Genomic DNA, 25,404 nt, shown 5'->3' with positions numbered 1-25,404 from the left:
CCACAACAGCTTGTTTGATCGGAGACATACGATATGGTCGCTGCTTTATTGGTACTTGCTGAGTGAGGTAAATATGATGTTGGAGAACATCAGTACGACCTGGTTTGAGCACACACACTTGTGGATTGGCCTCTAGGACTTTACGTAGCTGGTATTTTCCATCAGCTGGTAAGTGGGCTTCATTCACAGCATTGTCAAAAAAGTTTTGGATGTCCATGTCATTTGTGCTGAATGTAAATTTGGGTTGGGGGGGAGGAACTAAACTCAAAAGAGAAATACTCTGATTGGTATTCTCTTGGTGCTTTCCTTTCCTGGGTCTATTCACAGGTACACTTGCACTACCTGGTTGAAATGGGTAATCCACATCAGCAGTAGATTTAAAGGTATACATTTTATCAATTACATTTATCTGTAAGCCACTAAAGAAAATAAAATCCAGGCCAAGAACTACTACATATGCCAGAGCTTTGGGTGCTAGAACTGCAGCTGGTATGGTGAACATTTGGTCATGGAAGTTAATTGCGACATTCAGCCATCCAAGAGGAACCTCGGCTTCCCCGTTAGCCAAATACAGAGGCCCCAGTGTCCAAGGTTGGAGATCATTAGGTGATTGAGCAAGGGTCTTCCAGAGTGTCTCATGGATGAGGGTATAGCTTGCACCCGTGTCCACAATAGCTTTCCCCTTCCACGAGCCAACACTGACAGGGACAATTAACTGTTGTGGTACACTGACAAGATTTTTAGGAATGGTAGAGGTACTTTTAGATGTGATAGTCGAAATGGGTTTATCTGGGAGTATTTGAGAACTCTCAGTGGATGTAGAAGTTATTGAATTGTTGGTTGGCTGGCCAGGCTGCTTGGATGAGTGGAAATTCCGTTTGTTGCTGTGTGGCTGATGACCTGAAACCGGTAGTTGTTGAGCTGGAGAAGTGAAATAAGGACAAGTACCTGGTGCATGAAATCCTTTACACCGCCAACATTGTATGGTAGGTTGGGGAGAAGTAACCCCTCTAGTTTGTGCTACAACAGGTTTGGAACCAGCTTTACTGTCAAATTGCTTCTGTTGTTCATGGTCTTTCTCCAGCTGGTGACCCAGTCGAACCAACTCTTCCACGGTGGTTACACGGCTACGAAGGTGGCTGGCGAGGTAAGGTTTAATGTTTTTAAGGATCATCTTAACTATGTCTGCTTCAGTTAAACTTGGTTTCCATCTTTTACAGAGAGCTCTGTAGGTGAAGGCAAAATCCCTAATGGACTCTTTTTCTCCCTGAATCCTGTGGCGGACACGTTCAGCCAACTCATCTTCATAGTCCTCAGCTAGAAAAGCAGCAAGAAAAGCAGACTGAAACTCCCTCCATGTTGTAATAGATGATCTTGCAACTTCCCACCAGTCACGGGCAGTGCCATATAAAACCGTCCTGAAGGTGGCCAAGATGTCAGTGTCCACTAGAGGATGTACAGCAAGGAAGTCTTGACAACGTGTAATATATAACAAAGGATCTGGGTCATCAGATGACCTTCCAAAGGTAGGAAATGTTAGCTTGATGTGGTCACTTTTAACAAAAGTAGTTGAGGCTGCTGGAGAAATTACTGTTGATTGAGGTAAGGGATTGTGAAGAGAAATATCTGTTGCCCTCAGATCAGCGATTCTTTTTTCTTGACTTTCCAACTTAGCTTCTATTTTAGTTTGCAGTTCTTTCATGTTGGTGGACAATTTGTTGGTGAGTAAAGTCAATTGACTACTTTCTTTCAGCAGTTGACCATAATCACTCTGAAAGTACTGTTGAACTGCTTTAATGTCCTGCTGCATCTCAGACTGCAACTGTTGCACCATGAAGCGCACTTCTGACACTAAGGTATTCTCCATCTTTTGGAGTTCCTTAGTCATCATAAATTTCATAGCCTTAATTGTCTGGTCTGACTCAGTTTCAGCTTGCTGCTTGTTTGTAGCTAAAGTTGTGGAAAGTTGTTGCTTGATTTCCTCAATCTTCCCGGCAAGGTGGGTAATCTGACATTCATGACTGGACGAATTTGATTTTAGTTCCTTGGTGAGTGCAATTACAGCTTTTTCTTGTTTGATCATGAAATCATGCAACTGATCCCAGTTACCTTGTGCTTGTGTGGTGAGATGACCAATCTCTCTTCCAGGTGTTGGAAGAGTACCAGGCAGGTCATACTGTACTCCTGAAGATGGAGGAGAAGGTGATGAAGCAATGGCTGAGGTTGATATTCCATGTGGTGGAGTGCATAATTGCATGGGCACTGGATTTTTCTGTTCCTGCGGGAAGCTTTGAGCTGGCGTACTACCACCTAATGGTGGAGATGCAAACTGCACACGGGCTCCTGGCTGCACCATACGACTAAACTGGGTGGGAGTGTGACAAAAGGTAGGAACATAGGATTCCTGCGGGGCTTGATGGAGCACAGGTGGCCAATTAGGGGTGGCCACATCCGGAACGTCCATCTCAACAAAGGTTGAGTGTGGAGAAGGCTGCTCTGCCATGATTATGCAAAAGGAAATGTTATCAAAAATAAAAATGTTGTGATTCTATATTGTGTATGTCAGTGTATGTATCCAATATACATTGCCTTTCAGTTGCCCAAATGTAATTCGCATTTCATACAATGCAAAGCAGTAAAGCAATTGTCCCCTAAAACTAATCAAAACAAATGTGAACAGCAAATTATAAGATAATTAGTCCCAGATCACACATTACAACATTTGATATTCAATACAGTTCCATAAAGAATGTGGGGCAACCACAAAAAAAAAAATTAACAGGATTTCCACACTTCAATTCCAAACTTTCCCTTTAAATGACTTTTCAAAAACCAACAACCATTATTCAAGTACCAAATTCAAAAAGTCAAATTTACATTCACATTCAAAATTATTCACACTCTGAGGGTGTCCCTGTTCGGGCGCCACTTATGTAACAGTGGTACCCTAACGATGGGAAATTAATTTAAAAGTTAATTTCTCAAAATAATCTTCAATTCGGGCGCCAGGCAGACGTAAATCCACCATTTACACACACACAGATGTCAATGTAATGAATCACACACACAAAAAAAAAATTCAATTTCATCAAATTGTAATGTGCAATATCAAGATGAAAAAACACTTTTACAGAAGATCAAAGGCATATACACAAATCAACTCATGTGATGTGGTGCATCAGGTACCAGCAATTATTAGTTCATGGGGTAAAGAGTTTGTTTCTCAAAAAAATAAAAAAAATAGCAAAACACTTCAATAATTTCTATAATCAAACAGACAAAATCAAAATATTAAAAAAACAGTTCAGAATCAAAGATTTAAAGGTTTCCCCCAAAAAGAAAACAAAATAGATAAAGCTTTGAAGGCAAAGGAGAATGTGTGTGTGTGTGTGTGTGTGTGTGTGTGTGTGTGTGTGTGTGTGTGTGTGTGTGTATTCTTGAATTGTGTGTGAATAATGATGCGGGAGATTTTGGAAGTTTTAAAGTGCATCCTTGGTAATGAATACCTGAGTTGAGTTGAGTTGAGTTTAGACTCGGCAGTTTTATGAATCAACACGCTCTGCTATGGACATCGGTGAGGCAATACGACAGGATAGCGATTAATCCTCTTTGTCCGTCGAAATCAAAGACCCAAGACAGAATGCCAGCGCGTGGACCCACTCACGCTCCACAGTCGGCGTCAGAAACGCAGGAGCTCAGGAATCACGGAAGCGCTAGGAACAAGCAACTCTCTGTCGTACGTGTCAAGTAACGCTCTCCAGTCGGCGTCAGACACACAGGATCAAACAAGTTCAGCAGGTAAACCATTCCGCTTTCGGTGCTGTAGTAGATTTTGCAACACTGGCGTGTACATAATTTAAACGACCCGCAATTCGGCAGCCGACCTGCCCTCTCACTGCAACTCAACACGTCACCATTCATCTATTTCCACACTTCTCCTTCCACTTCCTCTTTTATTCATCTATTTCCACTCATAATCCTTCACACCTTTCTCCTGATTGGCTCTTACATTTGATATATTTAAAAAACAGTGCGGTTTATTCCAAAACCGTCACAATCTCAAGAAAGGGAACGAGGCGGAGCGCGCAACCCTTACCATACAGGATTTCAGAAAGTGTGCAGAGTCTTGCGTGCACACTTACCAATATGTGGATTTTTAGAAAGTGCGCAAAGTGTTCACGTGCACACTGACCACCATGTGGTTTTCAGAAAGTACATAGAGCTTAGCGTGTGTACCTAAAGGTTCCTAAGCATCGCAGAGGTGCTGAACCGCATGGCAGAGGCAAGCTCAAATTTTACAAACCTCTAGCGAGGGGAGCATCACCTGAGGCAGCATATACAAGAAGACTTCTGTAACTGCCACCTTCACTTCCCGTCAGGGTGACCTGGCTGGACATCCATGAAATTCCCTGCAGTGCTGTGCCAGGCCTGATGATCAAGGAGGCTCCCGCAGAAACCTGTGATCTCAGCCGCCTAATACCGGAACATGAAGCCAGATGGCTGGTGCTGACGAGTGTTTAGTAAACACTGTAACTGAGCACTGCAAAGGAAACTCACAGAGTTTATTAGTAGACACATAACCACCAGAAATTTACACATAAGTATATACAGAAAGGGTTATTTTTATACTCCCACCCTCCTGCGCTGGAGCCCCGCTCAAGGGGCGCCTCCTTTTAGTCCGGACCATCAGTAAGGTCATCAGTGAGAATGCTGCCTCATCTGGATCACATACCTTAGGTTCTGCTTACCTCCTTGTGACCCACAATTCCTCTTACCCCTGCCCGCAGGTAGGGGAGGAGCGCGAGTCGCGACACTAGCCTTCTGTGCCCATCTTTGATCCTCAGATCGAGACAGGCCAGGACCCCTATGTTGTTTGGGCTCAGACCTGGACCTTCGTGGAACGAAGGATCTGAAAGCAGCGGAGTGCGCCTTCATCTCCCCTAACTTCTCGATCACCGTCTCAACGGAAATCCCGAAAAGTTCAGAAGGCGAAACCTGAGCATCGAGAAGAAAGCCTTTTCTTTCTTCCCGATGTCTGCCAGGTTCATCCACAGAAGTCCTGCCATAGTCCTGCGCTTGGAGAGGCCTGTGGTGCGGCGCAGCTCGGCTACCTGATCAGGAAAAAGGCCTTCGCCTCTATCCAGGTCTCTTAGCAGATCAGTCTGATATGCATGAAGCACCATCATCGTGTGTAATAAAGCCACAGCCTGACCTGCTGCTGCATATGCCTTGCCATTTAAGCGAGATGTATTTCTTGAAGGGGCTTAGATGGCAAGGAGGGAGATTAAGAGAGGATGTCTCCCCCACAGAATGAAAGCTCTTTCTACAGGGGGCATCCTCTCATATCCGTTTTCGTGCATCGCCTCGATGTCTGCAAAACTCTTATGCTGAAACCGATGGATGCGAGAGGAAAATGGCCTCTTTCATTTCATTTCGATCTCTGTATGGAGATCAGGCAGAAATGGAAGGCTCACCTGAGCTGGAGGGCTATGGTCCCAAAAACAAAACACACCCAGGTGCGATCCATAACCTCCAACAGCTCTACATACGCAGGGCAGGAGAATTGAGAAGGCTCAGCCTCAGCTTCTTCACCATCCTCAAATATCTCCTGCTTTTCCTGGGTAAAAACCCAGCAGAGCACTAACCTCAGTATCAGAAAGTGTTAAAGATATAACATCATCCTCCCGAGGCTCTCTCTCGTCCGCCGCCATTATGAGCGCGATAGGGAAAGTCCCTCTTTAAACCATTCAGACAGATCCACCTGAAATTCTCACGAGCTCATTTTCCTCCGTGCCTCAGCAGCGGCGGGTCCTGAACCGCGGGAAGCAGATGGCTGCCTTTTTTTCCTCCTCGGAAAGAGAGACGAACGAGAGCGGAGCGTTTTCCTTGAAAAAACGCTCGCAATGCACGCAGATTGCCTCTTCAAAGACATCGCGTGCGTGCTCTTTACCCAAACAAATGACGCAAAGATCGTGTGTGTCATCGGGTGTCAAATAACGCTGACACGGATGTACACATTGTCTGAACACTTGCTAGTAGTCGCCATGATAGACAGAGAAAGAGCGCTCTTACCGGTTCTTTCAGATGCACGATTCACGATTACCGGTTCTTTCAGATGCACGATTCAAACAAAACGGTCAGTTTTGAAGACGAATAAGGGAATGACGTGTTATCCCGGTGCCTGTTTTATAGTCGCACCGGTAGTGACGTCAGAGGCCGTTGGTGTTTTTTCAATGTATGCTTCAGACATGGGTCACGACGAGGTGTTCCCCATAGCGACCCCTACACAACTCAAATCTAACTTCAAATGAAACATAAATATTTCAGTTAAAGTTCGTCTTTTGAATTTGCAGGTTACAAAAACACCCCATCCAAACCTTATCACCTCCTTCATGAATTCCTTGTACCACAATCATATGCAGAGGTTCAAAGATTAATTTATATAATGGCTCATGGGTTGTGGGCATGTGTCAGTGCATTTAGTCCAGTGAATGGTCCATGAGTGTTTTTCCTGTTGCCCTCACAGAGAAACATCTAGACCACCCACTCTCCTGTGATGTCACTCTGAGTTTACATGACAAATGGCAAGGAACACCATCAGGTCACCACTGACGCCACAGACAAAATCAAACCCTGAAAACACACACACACACACACACACACACACACACACACACACACACACACACACACACACACACACACACACACACAACACACAAAAAAAACCCTGTCCATGGACCAAGAGATGCTTCAAGGATATCAACTATGTGCCAAAACTACACTCCATAATTCTGAAGAGAGATCCAGAAACTATAAAATGTGAGGAAAAAATATAATAGTACGTTTTCTGATAAAAATTGAGATTAAAATGCCATTCAAATCCAGAATTTGCATATATATATATATATATATATATATATATATATAAGTAATTGTATTATATTATTTATATTATTTATTATTAAATAAAAAGAGAACAAAAATAATAATATTTCTATTGTAACTATTGTAAACAAAAAAATCAAATATTTAAAAAAAATTATATAATAATAATAATAATAATAATAATAATAATTGTATTTTATATTACAACTGCAAAATCACAATACTGGGCACATTTTGAGACACATTTTGCCTTGTTGTCCAATGCTCTAATCGTCTGATCAGATTTTCCAGTATTTACTTAAATTATTAAGAGTTATAAATGTTTTGATTCTTCTCTAAGCTGGTTGGTTTGATTAAATGCTTTGTTTGATTAAACTCTTTATCGAAGAATTTTTAATGTCTATGGAAAAAAAGGAATGAGAAGAAAATTCTAAGGACACTGAAAAAAATTGCTGCTTGTTGGGCTGTATTAGGATGCTCAGGTAAAACATCAGATTCTGTCAGTGATGTCCATTTTGATGTCTGATAGCATTGCAGCAACATTGTTCTGATGATTAAGATATTTTTATTGGTCAGTGCGTGATATCAGCATGCTTGATCTTTACATAAGTCCTTCTTTCTCACACAAACCAACACTGTCAGTTTGAGCGTCAGTGGTGCTTAAGGGGGCGTTACCCTTTCCACACAACCACGCAATCTATTCCCCCCGGAAAAGAGGAGATGAGCAGGGAAAAGATGGATGGAGGAGAGGAAAGGGGAGGGCAAGAGAGAGGAATGACTCATCCTCTGTGAGAGGAGCAGTGCATCAATGTCTCAACCCACAGACTTGCATTTACAGTGAGCACACGATACTGACAGATGAACTGTGAGATGAGGAAAGATGAGAACTGAAAGATGGGAGGGCTTAGGGCAAATATGCCCCAGATATTTAAATTGTGAGGACTAAAATGTATTTCATAGTATCTCATCATGGATTTTGACCACACGTCTATATTAAAAATAATGGTTCCAAAAAGGTGTTTTTGCAGCGATGGCACAGAAGAACCATTTTGGGTTCACCTAATGAACCTTTCAGTGAACAGTGAACCATTTTCCCCTACACTCTTAAAATTATAGGTTTGAGAAAGGCTTATTCTTATTCTTATTATTATTAGTAGTAGAAGCAGCAGTATTCATTTTATTCCATAGAAATAAAGGTTCTTTACTGGCCTCTATGGTTCCATGAAAAGCCTTTAACAGTCATGGAAGCTTTCCATTCCACAAAAGGTTCTTTTTAGTGGACAAAGTTTCTTTAGATTTATAAAATGTTCTTCACTTTAGAAAAATAAATAAATAAAATGGTTCTTTTAAGAACTGTTCATTAAAGGGTTCTTTACGGAACCCAAAATGGATCTCCTAATGAACCTTTATTTATATAACCTTTATTTTTAAGAGGCACTGTGTAATACATTAGAAGCTAAATGTCCTCAAAAAGATAAAAATGCCCTTGAATATCAATGCCTTTGACAAACATAGACGGCACATTTCTAACATCAGTATACATGTGTAGATGCATCCGTAACATCACAGAGCTGCATGATTCTGCTGCCTGCAGCTGCACTTTCTATTTTATGAATGGATGCTGGGAGGGGCCATGATGTCAATACTCTCAGTGAGAACCCCCCCCACCCCCCACCCCCCAACACACACACACCTCCAGATGCGGGAAAAGCCTTCATAACCTCCAAGCTAAATCTGAGAAACCACCCCCCCCCCCTCGCCTCCCTCCTCCACGTATCCCACGCATCCGTCTGTATGCACTCGCCGCCCTTGTCCCTCCAACCACACCTGTTCTCCTATCAGAGGAACCAGCTTCAGCCAGTCTGCTAAGGGGCTTGCTGACGCCAGAAGACCCCCCTTCTTTTGTCTCTCTCTCTTCCTTTCATGCTCCTTTTTCGCCACTAAAAGAGTGGCATGAATAATCCATGCCAGATAAAGAACTGCAGCAGAGAGGGACGTGATCACAAGCCTCACTCGTGCATGTACGCACACCCTCGGACACACACACGCACGCGTGTATCGTGAGCAGGGCTAATGGAGGCAGAGCAGAGGGGCGTGTGAGACTGCAGTGGCATCCTTCTTCTCCACTCGACGCGTGCAGATTGATCTTCCTCTTACGCTCCAAAAGCTGAAGCTGGCATGTTCTGCTTCTGCCTGCAGGGCTCTTTGCTGAAGCTCCAGGCTCTGGAGGGAGACACCAGCCCTTCTTCAGACACCTCTCCTGAAGACAGTCCACCCAGCCTGGGATTCAAAGATGAAATCCCGATTCCTTCATGCAATGGCGTTGGGGAAGAGCGCAGCCCACCAGGTAAGAGAGCCAGCAGTGCTTTATGGGCAGCATGTGAGTGCCTGATGGTCAAACTGAATGGTGGGCTGCTACGATGCATGAATGAATGAATGTGGTCTGCTGATATTAAAACCCACTGACCAACTAACACAACTGATGGGAGGGCTGGGTTTATTTGTTTATGGGTTTTGTGAAAAAGATGGCTCTTGTTTTTTGGGCACATATGAGTCAATTGCCCAAGCCGCTTCACACTGGCATCTATTAATAACACAGGCACTGAGATCGCAGGCACCTCCTCACAGCACGACTTTAACTCACAAGCACATGTATCCATCCCACAGTTTGGCGAGATTCTTTATGCACTACCTCTTACATACCTCTTTTCATCACTACATACCTTTTTTCTCTGCCCTAAAAGCTAAAGAATTATGCTTGAGCTTCTTTTCTTCAGAGCTAACTTCACTCTAATTGTAATCAGCTGGTGATTTTTAGCAGCTGTATGAAGTCAGTTCTGAAGTTCACACAGGTGTCCTTGCAGAGTAACCTCACATGTAGTATAATTATGTTCAAGTGATTTTTGCAACCATGCAGTAATGTTCTTATTAAGTATGCAATGTCATCTAATGAAGTGACATTTATACACTACTGTTCAAAAGAGGTTTTTGAACATTTTAGAAAGAAGTCACTTATGCTTATTAAGGCTGCATTTATTTAATAAAAAATACAGTAAAAACAGTAATACTGTGAAATATTATTACAATTTACTAAAACTTATTCAAATTTGACTACACCCCAAAATTCCACTAATTCCTATTATGCAAAGCTGAATTTTCAGCATCAATAATCCAGTCTTCAGTGTTACATGATCCTTCAGAAATCTTTCTGATATGCTGATTTGTTGCTCAATAAATATTTCTTATTATTATCAATGCTGAAAATAGTTGTGCTGCTTAATGTTTTTGTTGAAATTATTTTTTTTCTGGTTCTTTGGGGAATAGAAAGTAATAGCATTTATTTGAAATAGAAATATTTTGTAACAGTATAAATGTCTTCAACTGTCACTTTTGATCATTTTAAAAATGTTAATAAAAAACCTTTTGAACAGTAGTGTACATATTAAAGCTTAACTGAACTACTGAAGCCACTGCTTGTTAAATTTATTTTTTATTTTTTTGGTTCACTATCACTATATGCCACAGTGTTTGCATTGTCTTCATTTCAGTGGGTCAGAGAGTGACTAAGGTGTGTGTGTGTGGGTGTGTGTGTGTGTGTGTGAGAGAGAAGCTGAGCAGTTTGTCATCTGTTCACTCTGTTCATTTCCGCTGTCTCTTTGCATCTTTGTTTTCATTTGTGTCTGCTATTGTTCTTTTTTGAAAAGTGTGGAATGATGAAGTTTGCTTGAGTAACTATAAATGTTGAATTTGCTTTATACATTGAAATGTCATGTCTACTAAAAGATCTAATCTTTTTCTCTTTTTACAAAGTTAAAAGGTTTATCTTATAAACTAGGGTTGATAATTATGGCTTTGGCATTTTATAAATTATTAGTGGTGTTTGCTAAGACAAGCATCACTATTACTGCTTAGAGTTAGTGAATTGAACAATCCCCTAGTGCTACGTTTTAAACTTGTCCTGCGTTGTTCATGCTATGAAATTATACCTCAAATCATGCATCTTGTTGAGGACAGGTGTGCTATTACTTTTCTAACCAATCAGATTTAGAATTTTCTCATTGTAGACAACTAAAAAGAGACTGTAAAGTCATATAAAGCCTCAAGCTTTATCTAAAAAAGCAGAATATCATAGAGTTTTTGTGTCAGTATATTGCAGAAACAAATTCACTAGCAAGAGCATTCTATTGTCACTAGTTTATATGGTTATTATGGTCATTTTTAAGGAACAAACATTTTAGTGCACTAGAAACAGTTAATTGACATTGACATTGGAACAGCCTTGGGAATGGCTCACTGCCTTGGTAGTGTACTTACTAGTGATTTAGAGTGCTGACTGAAGCACACCCTAGAAACCTTATACGGATGCAATAACAGCCCCTCTGGACAGTTAAGCAACCACACAGCAACACCCTGACAACAGCCTATAACACAAACATAGCAACTGAATAGCAACACTGTAACAACCCATTCAGAACATCTTGGCAACTGGATAAAATATAAACACCCTGGCAACATCACCACAACATCCCAGCAACTGCATAGTGACATAAAAATAACATTAGCAAGTGCATTTCAACTCCCTAACACCCCAAAACACAATTGAAACCACACAGAAACACAATAACAGCCACTCAGAACATCTTAGCAACAAGTTATAAACATCCTGGCAACCACCCACAGCAACCTAGCAAATCTACAGCAACACATTCCACTTAGAAGACATTACTAAGCACATAGCAACTCCCTAGCACACCTTTGAAACTGCATAGCAACACAATATCACTCAAAACAAATAGGCACCTGCGCAGCAACTCCTGAGCGACAGTACATAAAATCTTAGCAACCGCATATAAACTCTCTGGCAATCACTCACCACTTAACACATTAGCAACCACACACAATACTCTGGAATCATGCTGGCAGGTTTTGCACAGCAAGCACCACTCACATTTTCTTCAGAGAATTTTACTAGTATTAGTCTAGTATTTGAAATGGGTCAGGTTGGATATCAGGCAACTTTGAGAAAATCATATGTCTTTTCCAGATAAAGTGCTCGGTTTGAATTGTACTCTAAGGGTCAGCAACAGTAGAACACACTGCTTTTATCCCAGTGCAGGACTCTGATCTCTGTGTTTGTGTGTGTGTGTGTGTGTGTGTGTGTGTGTGTGTGTTCAGATTGTAGGCTGGCAGAGGGTGACTGTAGCAGTGATCTCCAGCAGATCCCGGGGCCCAGTCGACTCATCCAGCACATCACAGATGACAACAGCCCCCTGCCCTCCCCACGCTGCTCCAGCCTCAGCCAGAGCCAACGCTTCAACACAGACCCTGAATCTGCCCCATCTCCACCCTGTGCACAGCATCTCATCATGTATGAACACACACACACACACACACACACACACACACACACACACACACACACACATACACATATATTGGGTTTCCACGTTTTATGGGGACGTTGCATAGACATAATGATTGTCTTTTACTGTGCAATCTGTATTTTCTATCCACTTACTCTAACCCTACCCCTAAAACTATTTTCAAAAAAATATGGGGGCCAGAAAAAGTCCCCACAAGGTAGAGGATTTTGGATATTACCATCATTGAAAAAAAGTGACATTTGCCAGGTGTGGTAACCCATACTCAAAATTGGTGCTCTGCATTTAACTCATACAAGTCCACACACACAGCAATGAGTAGGGAACACGCACACACCCAGAGCAGTGGGCGGCTATTTGATCCAGCCCCCGAGAAGCAATTGGGGGTTCGGTGCCTTGGTTAAGGGCACTTCAGCCATGGGTATTGAGGGTGGAAGAGAGTGCTGTTCATTCACTCCCCCCACCTACAACTCCTGCTGGCATAATCAGGAGCCTGGCACTGAGACTCGAACCTGTGACCTTCAGGTTACAAGTCCGACTCTCTAACCATTAGGCCACAGCTTCCCCTTAACTGTTAAAAATGAAACATTTTATCCCCCTAACATAGGGTATAACTGAACCTCACATGCACACACACACACAGCTCTTTTGGTTGGCCTGTTCAGTCAAAAATACCTCCTTTCTCCTTTCCTGGAGAGCAAGTCCCAGAATCAGTCGGCTGCAACTAGTAACACAGTGACCCACTTTTTAAACCTGATTTTAATTTCTCATTATTAATTTGAGTTTCCTGCTGACTAATGCCGTAGTGATGGAAACAGACATCTGTGTGTGTGTGTGTGTGTGTGTGTGTGTGTGTGTGTGTGTGTGTGTGTGTGTGTGTGTGTGTGTGTGTGTGTGTGTGTGTGTGATGGGAAATAGACAATGACTTTTTTTTTTTGGTGTTTATGATGTTTTCATCCTGACTCACTTGGTTTGCACTAGTAGTTAGTAGTACTTATAGACCCATAATGTACATTATTAGGGTAAATAAATAGAGTAAAATAAACTGGACAGGACAGACAGGATTGCATGGCTGCTTAGAAAATTAATTTGAGTTTAATTGATTTTGTTATGTAAAAAACAAAGAGACCACATGATGATACAGGTGATGTGAAATTATCAATCATACAGCTTAACACTTATAATTATAATAGCTTAACACTTATAATTATAATATAATTATTATAATTAATTTATAATTATGATAATATTTCACCGTTTAGATCAGCTTTGGTGAGCATAAGGGACTTTAAAAAATCCCCAAATCCCAGACTCTCGAACAGTAGTGTGCAAATACTTGTATTTGTATAGAATTCACAAACAGTGGTCCTGACAAAAGAAAATCTGCATTACTATCAAATCTGCATTTCAGCAGTTTTATTAATCCGATTAATGTAGCCTAGTCTATATGATCATTGTAGCTGTATGAGTGTGTTTATATGTGTTCTCTTCTATTTAGGGCTCGTGGAGTTGTTAGAACAGAGGTTTCTGGAGATGCCATGGAAGCTACTTCCATCCCAAACCTCACCAAACACATCCAAACACTCAAGAGGAAAATACGCAAGTTTGAAGAGCGCTTTGAGCAAGAAATGAAGTATAAGGTCAGAATAATTAAAAATCCTGGATATACAGTATTCAACATTTGAAGTGGATCAAAAAATGTCATCAAAGTTGTCCTAAGGCAAGAACGGGTATTGTTTTGGTTTAAGGACAACTTTAATGAAAGGTTTTGATCCACTTCAAATGTTGACTGCTGTATATCATGGACAATTCGACATTCAGTTCAACATTCAACCTTGTTGTTTAGTGCACTCTACTGGAGAAATATAGTACTTCTGTGCTGTATGATTTCGTTTGGATGATACAGTATATGACCAGGAGAATGTGCTAATTATGATTCCAGATAAGAAGTTATAGCTCCTGAATTGAGTTTGTGCCTGTTCTCACCCACAGCCTTCACATAATGATAAATCAGCCAATCCAGAGATTTTCAAGCTCATGAGTGAACTAGCCAGGTCTCGGAAACAGCTCAAAGGTAAGACTGCCAGTCCAAATAATAAAACTGATTCATTGGTCTATTTTATCAATTAAAACAATTTGTATACGATTATTTGCTCCATGGCTCTCGGGACATTCTTATGCATTTTATTTAGTGTTTGTGAACCCATGTTCTGATTTTCCTCATCTTTAAAACAAAGTCAAACATAAATACATAATCAGATTCAAATTTTGTTGTCAATCTTAGTAATATATATATATAATTATAACGTTAATAATGTTAAATGTTATTTAGAAATATAAAAATAAAACATTACACACACACACACACACACACATATATATATATGATTATATGTATGTTTATTTTTATCTGAAACCAGTGCAGACATATTGTGGTGCTGTCTGTCAAAATTAATGTTTAGAGGAATTTTTGATGGTTGTGTAACTATTTTGGCAGCATTTAATGTAGAGAAATATATTTACTCAATTGTGAAACTAAAAGTAACATTATTACTCCAAATTCTTAATGGAAACAAGTGTTGGACTTGTGCAATTCCTCTATTGTATGACTGTTGAATTACTTTGAATGCAATAAATTCCGCTTCCTGTCATTCTCTCCATTTATTATAATACAATTCATTTCAGAATCCAACTAAAGGACTTGTTCATCCGTTTCCCCAGATTTGAAGCTTAGACTGTCATTTGAGGAATCCCAGAAACATGAGAACAACCAGTCCACAGATGTTTGCAGGTACACTAACGGCCAGCAGGAGACGCCAGAGCAGCCGCACAAGCCCTCTCTGGAGGAGACAGTGGACACGGTCCTCAAACGACTACGGGAGAAACGCCAGGCCCTCGGCCTCCCAGACAACATGAAGGTGAGGCCATCTGCAGAGGCATTCTGTTCGGGTGGGTGGGGATTTGACTGTGTGCTTGTGCGGCCAGGGTTTGCGGTGATTAACTCAACACGCGCTCTTGTGTCCACAGGAGATGACCCAAAGACAGATGGCCCTGGAGAAGATCACTCTGCAAAAATGTCTGCTGTATTTTGAGAGCTTACATGGGCGCCCTGTAAGAGGTTTTTCGCATTTAAATACAGAAATGTTCCAGTTAATTAGATACGGATTAGGATTATAGCAGTAATATTTCAACAAATGTTTTTTTTAATGTGATATTGACCCCGTAGGGCACCAAACAAGAGAAGAACCTGGTGAAACCTCTCTATGATAGATACCAGATGGTCAAACATCTCCTATGTTCGATTCCCACTATTACAACTATAGTAAGTGTTATTGAAGTGTTATTGTATATTCAGTACAAATACACTGCCAGCCTATATATATATATATATATATATATATATATATATATATATATATATTATGTTTTTGAGGTCTTTTTTGTTCACCAAGGCTTGTTTATTTGATTAAACATACAGTAAAACCCGTAATATTGTGAAATAGCATTCTGGTTTAAAATTACTGTTTTGTATTTGAATGTACATTCAAATGTAATTTATTCTTGTGATGCAAAGCTGAATTTTCAGCATCATTACTTCAGTCTTTGTGTCACCTGTTCTTTCAGAAATCATTCTAATCTGCTGATTTACTGCTCAAGAAACATCTCTTATTATTATCAATACGTTTTTGCTGCTCATTGTTTTTGTGGAAACTGTGATACACTAATATTTGGGTAAGTAAGATTTTAAAAAAAGCAAGGACACATTAAATTGATCAAAAGTAATAGTAAAGACATTTACAATGTTACAAAACATTTTTATTTCAAATAAATGCTGTTCACTGAACTGTGTATTCATTAATGAATCCCGAAAAATGTATCATGACTTCCATAAAAAAATTAAGCTGCAACACTGAAAATGATAAGAACCATTATTAATAATTGAGAACTCATAATAATTAAGCAGCAAATCAGCATATTAGAATGATTTCTTAAGGATCATGTGACACTGAAGACTGGAGTAATGGCAAAAACAGAATAGCAGTTTTACAGTACATTTAACATTATTTTTTCTTATTGTTTTAGAGTAAGATTCTATATGTTTGTTTTGAATGTATCACAGGAAGAAGAAGAAGGCTCAGATGATGACTCCGTTCGGTACACACCCCCACCCATGTACCTCACTGATAAGAGAGGCTGTGGGGAGGAGGAGGGAGACAGTGACCCGGCCTTTGTGTCTCCGCTGGATGAGATCAAGACAGTGAGACAATCAGTCATAACCATGTCCAACCTCCACGAGGCCTCCAGGTACTCAAACCTTAGTCACTGAGAAACATCACATGCAATTAAAAAAATAAAAAGGTTACACTTTAGTTTAGGGGCCAGTCCTCACCATTAACTAGTTGCTTGTTAGCATACATATTACTAGCATACTGTATTTTTTAAATAATGACAGAAAATTGTTCCAAAGATATGAAGAAACAAAAGGAGAATTTTAGCAGAATGTCTAATGTCATGTTTTCCATCATGGGCTATTATGGAATATGATTAGTGTTCAATATTTCAAGTCATTTTTTTTTTTTTTGAGGAATAGAGATTTAAGTCGTTATTCAGTCATTTCAAATATGTTGCTTCAAGACGTGACGTTTGAATTGATTATGCACAAGAGAGATTTGGGAACTAAAGCAAAACATATTTCAATTTCTCTGTTTAGCACAAAGCTATCGCATGTCTTCAGAAGCCTTGGAATGTAAATGGCAAGTCAAGTTACAGTATATAAACCACTTTTATGATACTTTATTACAGCCCTAGTTCACATTTTTGTTGCATGGTAGAGTAGGGTTGCCAGATCTGCCTAACAAAGCTAGCCCAAAACATGACTACATTTTAAAAATACATATTTTATAGTCACAAAAAAATAAAATAAATAAATAAATAGTTACTTTCAAACCAAACAGCACCTTTATGCATAACACAATTTCAGCTTGAAAATTACTGTATAGTGGTTAAAAAATGTACATCATATTAAGATTGACTGCTTCCATAGATTTTTCTGTTGACTTCACTAGAATCATTTCTGGAGAGACCTGGCAGTTACCATAGAAACATCCTCACATAGGCTCCCTTCCAGTACCTTTCTCTTACAAAAATCTTCTTACAGCATCTCATCAGTTTTATCATTGTTAGAATACAAATTGGGTAGCCTAAAATATTTTATTATTTAAATTTCTTCAGGAAAAAACAGAATTGGCAACCCTATGCCAATATATTCTGTTGTGTCAGAAAGAAACCCTTGCTGATTTGCGATGACATGGTTGTGTAAATGTTTCCTAAATTGTAGGCTGAGATATTCCTTTACAAACTGTGTTTTGCAAACTGTCTAATTGCAGGTCTGAGTTGCTGGAGTGTTTACGTGAGACTCGAGCTGAGAAGAAGAGACGACGTAAAGCCATCAGAGAGTTTGAAGAGCAGTTCTTCAGACAGATGGGAAGGTAAAACACAGATGCGTTACTGGGGCATTAACACATTTTAATGGTATTTTGTTACTTTTGAATATGCACAGGAAGGAAAAAGGAAAATAAAGATCAAAATAGTTCAGCGTAGTTAGCGTAATGCACATCTAATCAATGATACACAAAGTAATACCACCAGGAGAAAAAAACAAAACAAAACAGTGTTTCTGTACACAATATATGGATTTAGTTTTTTAAATAAAATACATTTCCATTTATCTGCTATCCACTGATGTACAAAACTGCTTCAGTAAGGCAACTCAAGGGTTAAATGTGTGTTTTAATCATAGTGGAGGCATCTGTTTCATGCAGCATCTGTTTTTTTCTTTCCCTTTCCTCCAAAATAATGAAGACCACACAAAAAGATGACCGAATCCCCATGGCCGAGGAGTACCAGGAGTACAAAAGTCTCAAAGCCAAATTACGCTTACTGGAAGTGTTGCTCAGCAAACAGGAAACCACTTAGACCATCTGAGAAGTCGTCTTTCTGCCTTTCAGTATCGAAGCCGATGTTTGGACCAAATGGTGTTTTTACATTTGACATAATTGTGCCATTATGATGCTAAATGCACTTTAATATCATTTCTGACCACATTGGAAGTCCTAGACTCAATGGGTTGGGCCGAACCGATCAAGGCCTTTCAGTGGCTACTATCTCATAAACGCAAACATGTGCGATTCTCTGTTGTGTACAGAGCAAGACGGATCAATACAAACCTCATTCAGATTTCAAAGGGCAAAGGGAAATATAGAGTATTCATCTATGTGTATGGAATATGGCACTTTATTTTTGGTGGAGATTTTTTTTAACCAAAGTCGAATCATATGCACTTTTCACGTTTTCTTGCTCTAGTTTGAAGCTAGTTTATGATTCTAATTAGGAACATGGTGACATTATGCACACTAATGAGGATCCGTGATTCTCTGGGGCTAGACACGATCTCTAGTCTGTCAAATAATGCAACGCTTTAGATAGAAAACAACGCAGAGCACTTAAAATAAGGGGTTTGTGTTCACTAACATATGAACACAGCAGCAACCAACCATGTTTATTTCTCATATATTTGTCTCTCACATGAAAAAGGGAGCAAAAAATGAGACATACGACCCAGAGTTTGAAAGTATTTTTAAAGATCTATTTTGTTCAAAAACGTGTTAAAGTATGGTACGTGGCCATCACAGAGCACAGTTTTCCTCCTATACATGAAGAACAAATGATACATAAAGCCAGTGATAAAATGAACACTGTCCAATAACGTCGTACACTAAAAACAATACTGAAGCCCAAAGCAGGAGATATGTTCATGAGAAGCGGATGTGCGCTTTAAGTGCAATTCTGCTCAAGTAGCTACTCTCTGGAAACGAAACAATCAATATCTTTCCTTTCCGACGGCTCTACTGCAATGAACTATTACAATCTTTGTGTAGTGTCTTTGCATGCCAACCAGCGTAAACTGTTGAATTGTGCAACAATCAGGTGTGGTTATTCTGTCATGTTATCGTCGTCCCAGAATTTATTTGCTGTACACATCCACAATGACAAATGTAGCTTTTGAATGTTAGCTATTGTGCACGTAATTCTACATTGGTTTATACAATAAACATATATATATAATTATCTATATATATATATATATATATTTGCGTTATTGTGACCCTTTTCTTTTCCATCAACAAATTCCTCTGTATTGTGCACTTCTGGTTCTGTCCATTTTCTATTCACTGGTTAAAAAATAAATATTTTTCTATCTACATGTCGTATCACATTTATTATATGTTAAATCACAGTATACTGGATGGGTTAGAATAGATAAAATGAAACACTGCCGAAGAACAGTTACGCTAATGTCAACGTTTCCAGAAATGTTTGCAGTCATGCTACAGATACGTCCAATCACATTTTTTTTTTTTTTAGATATCTCACTTGATATCATCACATTCATAATGCCTTATAAGAATGGTTGTCTCGATTCACAGACTTCAGTGACTTGATGAGCATCTAGTGTTAAATTTGTGTAAACTTTGGTAAACTGTTACAACGCTGTGTTCTAACAGGAAGGTCTGACAGCCAGTAGGATTAAAGAAGCAGTTTGATTGACAGGGGTGATTAAGTCAACATCCCAACACCAACATAGGAGCACGACATATCTAACCCAACCCCGGGTCGAGATCCATAAGCTAGTAAACGAAAAAGAGCATTTTGTCAAAAGCTGTGAGACACATGCTGCCGAAGAGCCTTACAGACACCAGAAGGAATTATGGATAAGTTTGATAATGGGTAAGGAGGACGGCTAAAGGAGAAGGCTATTTTCTGTGCTGTTCAAGGCAGCAGAAGAGTTCCGATTCATAGGTTAGCGTCCCACGCTGATGTTGCAGGTCTTGCAGCTGGGATCCTTCTTGGCGTTGACTGTGGACAGGCTCATGAGCTGGTGGCCGCTGATCTCAGCTACCGTGCCCAGGCTCAGATCCACGGGGTCGGTGTAGATGACCTCCAGGATAAGGTCCTGTGCGTGGTGGAACACCAGCCGGCCGTCTTCATCCTCCGAGCATGTCATAAAGCGATTGTTGGCGATATCTAGCGCTGGTAGGCGCTGCTTGCAGAACTCGTCTCCAGACGAGCCCTTCGGAGCGATCACCAGAATGACGTAGTGATAGGCCGTGTACATGCAGTAGAAGTCGGCGAAATACAGGTTTGTCTTGGGACTGAAGAGCTCCTCGGCTGGCAGCTGGAAGCGGTAACGGCCGTACGGTGAGTCCTGTGGGGGTTTGCCCGTGTTGAACTCGGTGTTGCAGCTGAAGAAGATGCCCTCGAGCTTCCCGCTGATGGGCGAACCGTGACTGCCGCTGTTGTCCTTCACTGACAGCAACATCTTGTTGTTTTGGGCCTCCCTGCAACCAGAAAATTCACCGTAAATGACAAATCACTTCATGGAGGTGACGTTCAGTGGTACTACAAGAATTCAGATTTTCTCCTGACTTTTGCACTTAACTTTACTCCCAGTGACTAACCTCCTCAAATCAATACAAATTTTTGTAGCCGGAGAACACATTACAGCTAATTCTTTGAAATGGAAACTGGAAAAGTAATAGCAAGGCTATCTACTGGTTTCTGAAGACCTGAAAAAAAGAACATGAATCTGAAGGACCACTTTCATGGTATTGATATGCAGTTTTGTCCTTTTATTTGGCATTTTTTATTACATTTAAAAGAGCAGTGTGAACATTCTGCTAAATGCCTCATTTTGTTTTATTCTCAGAAAAACAGCATCATATAGGTTCGGAACGTTAGGGTGAGTAAATGATGACAACAATTTCATTTTTAATTTTTTTTTTTGTGATTATCTATGGAAGCCTGTTTTCACCACAGAATAATAAAATAAGAAAGAAAACTGTGACTTTTTATCTCACAATTCTGACTGCAAGGCTATAGCACAATTCAGACTCACTTTCAGAATCACATGTTTATAACACAATTCTGACTACTTCTGATTGATATGAATATCAATTATCTTGCAAACACTTTCTCAGAATTGCTTTCTCAGTCTGATCAGAAGCATTATTTTCTCTGTGTTTCCTTTTTACTATCACCTCAGAGTTTAGACCTGATCTTTATTGTTAATTTGGTAAATAAAGCTGAAATGATATAAACAGGTTGAACCACTATCTGAAACGCATTAATTATAATACAGATATCTAATCAAGTCAGTGTGGAATTAATCTGAGTTTCACACGAGCTAAGTACTACAACAGTAGACTTTCACTCACTGATGGGAAACCAAATTTAATTATTCTGAAATAAAGCAAGGCAATGAATTCTTGAAATCTCACTGAAGTAAGATGAAGTGTTACATTCAGATTCATAAACTAGAGGGATATTAAAAATTATGATTTCTGAAGGGAAATGAATATACACACACACACACACACACACACACACACACACTTTAACTACTTCAGACTGCTGTGAGGCTTTTCAGGTGAATTTAATTTGATTCCATGGTGCCTCTTACATTTAAAATTTTATTCATTTCTGCTGTAAAGGCTGGCTGTTTTCATCAAATTATACTATACAGGACAGTATTGAAAGCTGAATAGAGAAGACATTTAAATCACTTGGGTTGCATAAAGGTAACTTCTAAGATAGAAAGAAAGATAATTCACAATAGAGAAAACATTTTAATTAAATGAAAATATAAAACCTTTAGGATTTGGGGATTTTCTAATATGATGAGAATGAATATTCATATGAAATGAAAAAATTGTCCTAATTTACAGTAGATAGTTGCCATTATGTTGCTTCTGTGGAGTACAAAGGGTGATTTTGAAAAATATCAGCACCATTTTTTAATTATGAAATTATGTGTCATCAAGTGTCATTCTCATACAGACCTGTGCCACATTTATTGTACAGAGAAGAATAGCAGGGAAATTCTTCAGAATTGTATTTTTTGTGTTCCACAGAAGAAAGGTGTCATAGAGGGAAATAAAGCTGACCGTTCCTTTAATAATTTAGTGTCGTTATCCCTGTAGAAACAAACCTTGCATGGTCAAAGTACTCTTTGTGTTGGTTTCGATAAAAGACTGAGAACCGCAGCATTCTGCCAGCGATGACCTCTGCTTTCTCCATCAACTGTGTGAGATGAACAGTGGAATAATCTGTGTATACAAAATAAAGAAATAAAATGTATCAGACAGAGTCTATATGAGCCAATAAAATAGATTAGGCCTAAACAGGTTCATGGAGATCATATAAACAATACTTCAAACAACATTTTTGTCCACCAAACCACTTCACCCTGAGATTTTATGTAAATATTTCAATAATTTAATGACACATTTGCATTTTCACACTACTCTGATATTGGCGAATGGTCACATGACATGCAAGTAAATAGATAAAATTGAATTTTTTAGTAAATGTTTTATTATAAATGTTTTGGTTGTAATAGTGTCTCAGTCTGCATTACGTTCACACTGGAGTTAATCATTTTATTTTACACTACACATTGCAATTTAGCTACAATAGTTATTTTTATGTGTCTGTCACTAATATTTATATAATTCCTCACTTTCATATGTTCCTTGAGCTTTCATTTCGGTGTAATACTGGTGACATGTTATAAACTTCTACAAAAATATTATAAATTATGCCAACGTGTAAATAACCTTGCGCACATTACCCTCCCAAATGTACAGTATGCAGCACATGCAGATATGGAGTTTGCTGCATTTACTGTGAACTGAGCCGCTGTGCGATGCTGAAAACACTAAGCTACTTAAACGTGTACTGAACAATGCAGTGCTTAACTCTCAAACATACAGAACATCAGACTATACAGTTATTTCATAAAGTTGCGGCATTTGATTTAATAATGGCACTACATCGTGATTATCAGGCCACCACATTTATTTATTGAATTTTACAATTTATAATTAATTAATAAACCCTGCTTTAAAATGTTCTCACCAGCTGTACAGAATTCAATGATCTCGCTCCATTCCGACACGGCATAGTCGCCATCACCCTGTTTGGATGCGGTCTGAACGGCCACAGTGTATTCAGTGCGTGGACTCAGGAACCAGTGTCCTCGCACTGTCATGGGCAAAGGAACTGCTTTCGCTACCAGTTTAGTGGGGACGTCCTAGCAGAGACAGATAATAAATGAGATTAGACAGTCGTGTTCTGGCAGTTCTCTTTCTGTAAACACATGCACCTGAGAACATTACTGAAGATCTGCTTTTGCCTACATCAGGTCAGATCAGGATGTGTAAGAAGGAGTGAATATAGAGCTGCTGTGTTCACACACCTTGTGTTTGAACTTGTTGGCATTCTTATTTTCTTTCTTGTTGAGATCGATGAAGTAGTGTGTGATGCGTTCCTTTGACCTGGAGTCCATATCCCAGCAGATCTTGAAAGAGTCGCATGTGATGTTGCTGATTTTGATGTTCTGGGGAACAGGAAGTTCCTCCATCTCGGCAATGCCGCTGTCCAGGGACTTATTTCCTGAGAGACAGATAGAGATGTTGGGAGAGGGAACAGACATTTAAAATGTAGTCTTTCTCTTCGAGGAATCAAACAAAAAACATTGATGACTCATCATGTACTCAGGGGTGTGTCCAAATCTCTGTCTAATCAAATGCTCTACAGAATAAGAATGTCTCTTCCCCAATACCACCTTCCCAGCAAGCAGCAAGTCATCGCTGAGTTTGATATTTATTCTGACACATTATTTTCTCTAGTGGTATAAGCAAGCACAGCACTTTTACTGCATGCAAAATGATGAACTAGCAGCTTATTCTGATAAAATATTAATAATATAATTAATAATGTATGTTTTATACCATTATGTTTTTTTTACATGCCATGAGATGAGTTATGAGTTATACTTAGAAATAAGAAGTATTTCATAATTAATTTACCTTGTGCGTCTAAAAGTATTTCATAATTAATTTACCTTGTGCGTCTAACACATTGTATATATATGTGTGTATATATATATATATATATATATATATATATATATATATATGTGTGTGTGTGTGTGTGTGTGTGTGTGTATATATACATATAGTAATTTCCAGTATTGACAACACTTTTACCTTTGAAAAAACAAAAACATCTGAGATTTCATAACTGTAACACAAGGATGTTTCAGGTAAAATTATGCAATTATAATTATGTTGATGACTCATCATGCACTCGGTGGTGTCTCCAAATTTCTGGCCAATCAAATGCTCTCTAGAATAAGAATGTCCTTCCTCTTTATACAAGCAAGTAGTCAATGTTCATGTCAACACAAGAAAGAAAACAGCACTTGTAATGCCACAGAGTCTTGAAATGTGTGATTTTATCAGTGATACAACAAATGTTTTCATGAGGGCCTGACCTTCATCCAGGTCAATACTGAACTTCAGCACGAAGGACTGCTAGCAACACAGCCACGACTGACTTGGAGGATGTGCTTTTAGAACTGTGTAATTTAATCCATGATGAGTGTTGATGTGCACTGGAAGTAGAATTCAGTTGGTGCGGAGTAACATTCAACTAGATTCCAATGAGCAAGGAGATTTTTTGGTTCTTGCTTGTGCAATACTCGCCACCATAATGTTAAGGCTTTCAAGATGGTTGGTATAACTTTGCTAGGTAGTTGCTTCTGGGTGGTTGCTAGGTGGTAAATTTAAATGAGCCCAATTCAAAATCTCTATGTTTGGCTCAGGTCCCTCCTTCAGAGTCTGTTCATATTTTACTGCTGTCTTCTTGTCTGCCATATAAAAAAAGTCTGATCTCTGACACTTAGACCCAAAAGTACTGAGCCTCACTAATCAGTAATTGTTGAGTTTTTGTTTGTGTTATGATTAGTTTAATCATCAGCTGCTCAGCTGGATTTGCGGTTCTCTGGTTGATTTGTGCTTTTAAATTTAGTGGACTTCCAGACTACAAATCACATATTGCACTACAAATTGCAATCATCGTCTTTTTATGTGTGGCTTTTTATCATGTAATCAACACACTACACAATCAGACCCACCTCAGAGCATTTCCCTTTCAGCTCTGAAATAAAACAGACAACACAATCTCCGTTGAGACCTGGTGAAGGTCGAATCAGCAAAACAGCTTGCAGCCC

General features: G+C 39.4%; 2 protein-coding genes across 5 annotated transcripts in view; one reads left to right on the top strand and one right to left on the bottom strand.

Moving 5' to 3' along the window:
- Window positions 1-8,672: 8,672 nt before the first annotated feature.
- On the top strand, window positions 8,673-18,597 carry LOC109067727 (protein FAM13C-like). 2 transcript variants are annotated; one of them, XM_042767230.1, is made up of 11 exons: window positions 8,673-9,235; window positions 12,064-12,256; window positions 13,768-13,909; window positions 14,262-14,343; window positions 14,991-15,187; window positions 15,297-15,380; window positions 15,496-15,591; window positions 16,390-16,574; window positions 17,657-17,758; window position 18,045; window positions 18,132-18,245. In XM_042767230.1, the coding sequence occupies exons 1-11, from the start codon at window positions 9,067-9,069 to the stop codon at window positions 18,243-18,245; spliced, it is 1,365 nt and encodes a 454-aa protein (XP_042623164.1). In that variant the 5' UTR covers window positions 8,673-9,066. The 2 variants fall into 2 exon arrangements, with proteins under 2 accessions (XP_042623164.1, XP_042623163.1); XM_042767229.1 differs by lacking the exon at window position 18,045 and having other exon boundaries at window positions 8,681-9,235; window positions 18,132-18,597.
- The window catches only part of LOC109067732 (phytanoyl-CoA hydroxylase-interacting protein-like), a 25,408-nt gene continuing 17,782 nt past the window's right edge, over window positions 17,779-25,404 (bottom strand). For all 3 annotated transcript variants that reach the window (XM_042767232.1, XM_019084642.2, XM_019084644.2), the window contains exons 2-5: window positions 23,587-23,783; window positions 23,247-23,421; window positions 22,318-22,435; window positions 17,779-20,668 (exon numbers count right to left, since the gene is read on the bottom strand). In XM_042767232.1, the coding sequence (XP_042623166.1) occupies window positions 20,131-20,668; window positions 22,318-22,435; window positions 23,247-23,421; window positions 23,587-23,783 (1,028 nt within the window). In that variant the 3' untranslated portion in view covers window positions 17,779-20,130. The remainder of the gene's footprint in view (window positions 20,669-22,317; window positions 22,436-23,246; window positions 23,422-23,586; window positions 23,784-25,404) is intronic.

The sequence above is a fragment of the Cyprinus carpio genome, chromosome A12 (assembly GCF_018340385.1).
Source record: "Cyprinus carpio isolate SPL01 chromosome A12, ASM1834038v1, whole genome shotgun sequence".
Classification (NCBI taxonomy): domain Eukaryota; kingdom Metazoa; phylum Chordata; class Actinopteri; order Cypriniformes; family Cyprinidae; genus Cyprinus; species Cyprinus carpio.
This window is presented reverse-complemented; position numbering and strand designations above follow the sequence as displayed.

Excerpts from the sequence above, each read along its gene's own strand:
- LOC109067727 (XM_042767229.1), top strand. The coding sequence starts at position 9,067 with ATGTTCTGCTTCTGCCTGCAGGGCTCTTTGCTGAAGCTCCAGGCTCTG. Across the intron at positions 12,257-13,767 it reads TGTGCACAGCATCTCATCAT|GGCTCGTGGAGTTGTTAGAA; the intron begins GTATGAACACAC and ends TCTTCTATTTAG. Across the intron at positions 16,575-17,656 it reads AACCTCCACGAGGCCTCCAG|GTCTGAGTTGCTGGAGTGTT; the intron begins GTACTCAAACCT and ends GTCTAATTGCAG.